Genomic DNA, 5698 nt, shown 5'->3' with positions numbered 1-5698 from the left:
TCATCTGAGAATTCTATTTACTTTGTTTATGGTGTCCCCTATTCGATTTAAAACTAGTGAAATGATAAGAAAAAAGATTAATTATATTATTGATGTGTATTGGCTTATATTGCTAAGGTACGTGTGAAAAAGTGGCGACTAAAAAAGTGGCGGTTGCTTGTACGATGCTTTCATTAGCATTATTTTATTCGCTCAGTATTTTTCTTTCTGGCGTTATCATCTATGTATTTTATGCAGTAGCTTTCAGCTGGCAATCATATAGTGGTAATCATGCAGTTTTTATGAATCTGGAAATTTTAATATTTCAATGCTTTGTTATATCGCTCTACAGCGGTTATACTACTATTTTTCATGATGTTTTTTTAACAACATCATAATATTCCTTATAACTATATATAACTGTATAATATGACTGTATTCCCTGTAGTTATCAAATATTTCATGAGTATTGGTCTGTCCAAGTCATGAGTAAGAAGTCATTTCATTTTACTACCTCCTAGAAGCTACCCTCATCCTTAGAAAAGAGTAATGTAGTCTTTTTACATCAAATTTGGTTTTTTAATATCATTCACCATAATTTTGTTTCCACCCCTAATCAGCCAATTTGATGATGGTCGTTAGAGGTAAAAAATATACCTGAATGCTTTATAAAATCTTTTAAGATTTTAGCTCGAATCGATACGTTTTCTAAAGAGTGGAAACATTTCTCAAGTTTGGCTGTAATTATATTTTGAAATATTAAAATATTGAGGATTTCACGTGGTAGTTGTGGTCCCATCTTATGCTTTAGTATCGATGTAATCTAAATTATGGCTGATAATAACGAAAATTTAGAAAGGAATAGCAAAATAGATTCATAATGGTTGATATGAAATTCTGTACTCTCACTTCAGACATCAAAGTAAGAGAAGCAGTAAAATTTTCACATGACGTATTAAAGTGTTAATTTGTGCGATTATACACCTTTGTTAGTTTCATCATTTTTTTTAATCTGGTTAAATTATGAAATTAATATGGATTGAAATTGCTACATGCCATAATAAAAGATTGACATTATTAGTCAATTATCTCAAATTGCTTTATTTGTTTGTCATTGATTAATTACAGTAATGTTGAAGCCTGCTAATTTAAGTTGGCTTCATGCCGTGGCTTTTTGAGGAGACTTTCCTCAGTTATCAGGCCTTACTCGATTCTTCCTAGCCGTAAATTGCCAACTTCTGTACCGGTTCGGCGGTGATGGCCACGGGGGTGCTGGAAATGGCAACCCTCTGCACTTGGTGCGGGACTGGGTGATGCACCACGGGTGTGTACACAACCCTGGGTGTAGGAGACTGGTAGATGACGGGCCCTGGACGGTAGACGAGTGGGGACCCTGAGTAAAAGTTGGGCCTCGGCGTCTGAGGACCTTGAGTGGACTCGACCATTGCCACGGTGACCGTCGTCGGGGTGCCGGCCGTGGTCGAGAACTGCCTCTCCGTGCTTGTCTCCTCGGAGAACTGACGTTGAGCGTTGGATGATTTGGGTGCCGGGATGATGACGTTGGACGGCTCCATGTTGACCACTGCGTTGAACCCGCTGACGGCGTCGGCGGTGTAATGCACTGTGCGTCGGACTCCGTTCGGGTCCACCACTGAGTATTGCCCCTTCACGACGCCGTTCTCCAGACTTTCCGAGTGTGCCTTGTTATCCCCCGTCTCGCTGTCCCTCACGTCGTAGGCGTAAGAGTAGGACGGGTTGTCGTTGCGGTCCGCGTTGTCGTCGTAGCGGGATTCTGTCGATGGCATCTCGGTTGTCGCGAAGACGCGGCTGTCCACCCTGGCGGTGGACCCGCCGTCGTTGTTTTCCGTCATGGTTGCCATTGAGGATGCTGCCACGGATGTCATGAGGCCGTCGTAGACGGGAGTCGTGCGGAGGAAAGCCGGCGTCCCTCTGCGCGAGTAGTCGGGGGTCGAGTATCCCAGCCCCTCGCGTGGTGCGGCGTTGGTGACCGCGAAGAGGGCAGCTAGTGCGATGAACTGCATGGATAGAAACGAATAATTTTTCAACCTACTTGGTAGAATTTAAAAGCATAAAGTATAATTCATATTGGAAAATATACTTAAACCTATCAGTCAGATATTTTTTCTCCATTTTGAAGAATATTATTTTTTTGCTATTAACTTTAGTGCTGGTCAAATGGACACTTATGATATCAGGTTTGGCTATTTTTCACGTAGTAGATTTTGAGGTCTATGTGCATAATTATGGACGGGTGAACACATAGGCAGGTTAAAATATCCTTAAGGTCATGCCCATTTTAATGGACATAATGGCTAAAAGGGTTAAAATATGAGCTTCACAAATGATGATTAACCTCTATTGGAAAATATTATAGTAATTGGTTTATTAGCGGCGAAAAATGGTGTGAAAACGAGAGAAAATAGTGAAATTTCCATTTAAATTAGAGTTAAATCATAGGATGTAATTACTTTTAAACAAAATATTGAACAAAGATTGAAGCTATGATTCTTAGTACTGACTCCTTAGCGATAATAATTGACAAGAGGAGAGAAAAAAAATCAAAGACCACTGAATTTTACTGGTAATAGGATACTGGATTAGAAATTTAGATATTAGAAGAATATATTGCCAAAAAGTTCTCTATAGTTAACGATGAAGTGGTTGCCACTATGCCAAAAGGAAGATTATTAAGGTTTGGAATTATTTGAAAGAAAGCTTAAATTAATGCAAAAACTTGTGCGAAAATGAGACCAGAAAGACTTTAATGTTCATTTATCACATGAAATCTTAGCTTATGGCCTAGTTGGATGACGTCTTGCGACAAGTTTTCGTCTTGCATGGTGTTGGATACCTTAGAATTTTGCGCAATTTAGAAATTTTATTTGAAGCTACAACTAACACACACCAATACCAATTAAATTAATTCCTATTAAAACTTATGGGACTATTCATTATGTCATGACATTATAGTGATTACTCTTACATGTTTAAGATGATAAAGAATGAAAAGCTTCTACCACAAGTAAGATTGTTAAGGTTTGAAATCATTCAAAGGATAGCTGAAATTAATGTGAAAACCTGTGCGGAAATGAGAAAACAATACTTAGGTTTTCATTATCTCATCAGGTCTTAGCTTATGGCTTATCGTAGGCCTTTAAGAATATCACAAGAAGAAATTTAAACTAATTTAAAGTGGAAGACGTTATAAATAAATTCATGTTTGATCCTACGGTGTTCTCACTTAGAGGGTTTTGTTTGAGGTTTTTCTAAGACTTAACTCGGGATTGGAACCCAGGATCCTCAGATCTGAAATCCAATACTCTACCCACTTGACTACTTCTTTCCCCATTCGTTAATTCTGCGAAGATGACTGGATTTCAATCAAAGATCAGAGTGAATGTTTTCGACTCACCTTTGTGGAAGCCATCTTTTCCTCAGGATAGTCTGCAACTGTGTGTGATGCATGCAGTGGTCTCCACTAGGTTTATATACCCTGATTGCATCCTTCGTAATTCCTTCCTCCCCTACGTCTTTCTTATTGAGTTTCCTTTTGATCCATTCGGGATTGTCTCGTCACGTTTTGCAATTCCCGCCGTGTGTATTTGGTTACTCCATTACCGCCTCCTTTTCTATCCGCTACCCACTTAATCCCTTGCTCCTTACTTATGTAGTCGTCACCCTTGCATATCCGCGGGTGATATTAATATCAATTTCCAGTGTCTCATAGATTCGTCACCCAATCTGTTCTATCCCTCTCAAGGAGGTCGTGTGCGAGACCGAAGTTAATCTTTAATAGTACTCCTCAGTAGCTAATTCAACTCCACATGCTTCTCCCAGGCATTTGCACCTCCTAGGCCTTCAAATCGTTCCTTATTTTTTCCCCACAGGTTACTCCCTCGAAGTGAGAATACCGCAAGATCAAACTTGGATTGATTTAGAACGCGTTCCACTTTAAATTAGTCCAAATTTCTCCCTGTGATATTCTTAAAGGCTTAAAATAAGCCATAGGCTAAGACCTGATGTGATAAATGAAAACCATAGTATTTTTTCTCATTTCCGTCAAGTTTTTCACATTAATTTCAACTATCCTTTTTACCCTTCAGGGTTGTGCCTTGCATTCGCTTTTGGCCCAGTGAAACAAATATTTTTGTATAATTTCATGTAAATGTAGCAAAATGTTTTTGTTAACTTTTTCAGTTAATTCTGTTTATGCTCTTTTGGTAATAAACTCTATCATGTGCAGCAAAGTAAAATGTCAGCTGATTAAGTCTGAATCGCATGATATTTCCGAGATATTTTTTTGTATTTTTAGACTGGGGGTAGTTACAAAGAAATTTTTGCAATGGCATTAGGGAGTTTGTTGAAGAATGACTTGAGGAAACTTTATTTCCTTGTATCACTTTCCTCAGTATAGACGGTTGAATGAAAGTGTATCTGTTATTTAATCTCTCGGAGCTCTTTTTTATGTTAAAGATTCACCGTAAGATTTTATTCCCTGGTAGACTGCTTGAACGAGAAGAAGCAATATTAGGGGTTGATTGTGTAAATAAGATCTTCCTTCGTGGAATATTTCCATATTAAAGCTAGAGCATAACTTTGTGTTGTTGGCTCAATTAGGGGTCGAGTTCAGCTACAACCCCGGACAAGACAGCGGTGAAACAAGTCACCCGCTAGTAAACTTTGAAATTGGAAATTACTGGAGGGGAAATTAGGATGCTCTCTCTGTATTGACTGACATCTTGTTACTCCAAAAGAAATGGTCGTGATTTTTCATCCATCCTTGCATAAAAGCTCTCGGCTATATTAGAATATCGGTGTAAGAATGCAGTTTGGAATTTATGATTGCAGTTCAAGTGTATTTTTCTCAAAAACGGTGGTGAAAACTTTGAAATTATACGTTCTCATTTCCTATTCTTTTACTTTTTTAAATATTATTTTTATCATTACTGTTTTGTTGGACAAATTGGACATATAATTACATGTGTATCATCCGTGGAGATAGTAAGCTACAACAATATTATTTTTACTATTGAAAAAATTCAATTTCACATTACAAAAGAATACATCACTCAGCAATATGAAGTATTCATCTACATAATAGAAGAAGTTGCCCAGTAGGTGGTACCGTAGATTAGCGTTGAAATTTTATGGTGCCCTTTTACCTTTCAAATATTTGGATAATTGATTATAAATTCTTGTACTGATAGAACTGTTAGGTACTGTTGAATACAGAAAGGTTATGCTGACTATCAGTGTACTCATTCTGCTTCTCGTACGGTAAATAATAATAACCTCATGATTCTTGACAAGGGAATTCAAAATCTCTTATTATCATCGATGCACAGTACAAATAAATATTAGGTAAGGAAAGGATCTCTAATTTTCAAATTAATTAAATTGGCATTTTAACTGGCCGTCGATATTTATAAAGTTATATTCATTTTTTAATGCCCATTTAAATAACCGAAGTTTGTCTCTTTCAAATGACTTTCTTTTGTTGAACTATTTTTTGCCTTCTAATTAACCCATAAATGAGCAACGAGTGTGTATTGCTTCACATGTCTTTCCTTTCCTACGAATCTAATGAAAACTTCCAGTGCGATTGCGCCAAATTTAAGCAAAGTACATTGCCGTTCAATGTACTTTGCTTAAAATCAATTACTCTCTCTCTCTCTTTCTGTATTTTACTTTACGAGAG

The 5698-nt window shown here is 37.4% G+C and overlaps 1 protein-coding gene across 1 annotated transcript; it reads right to left on the bottom strand.

The window, feature by feature from the left end:
• Nucleotides 1-1060: 1060 nt before the first annotated feature.
• Nucleotides 1061-3495, bottom strand: LOC124165329 (cuticle protein-like). Its single transcript, XM_046542685.1, has 2 exons — nt 3413-3495; nt 1061-2015 (listed from the first exon to the last, which is right to left on the bottom strand). The coding sequence occupies exons 1-2, from the start codon at nt 3425-3427 to the stop codon at nt 1197-1199; spliced, it is 834 nt and encodes a 277-aa protein (XP_046398641.1). The 5' UTR covers nt 3428-3495; the 3' UTR covers nt 1061-1196.
• Between the last annotated feature and the right edge of the window lie 2203 nt (nt 3496-5698).

This window comes from Ischnura elegans, chromosome 9 (genome assembly GCF_921293095.1).
Source record: "Ischnura elegans chromosome 9, ioIscEleg1.1, whole genome shotgun sequence".
Lineage (NCBI taxonomy): Eukaryota > Metazoa > Arthropoda > Insecta > Odonata > Coenagrionidae > Ischnura > Ischnura elegans.
The sequence above is the reverse complement of the archived record's forward strand: the minus strand, read 5'-3'. Positions and strand labels throughout refer to the sequence as shown.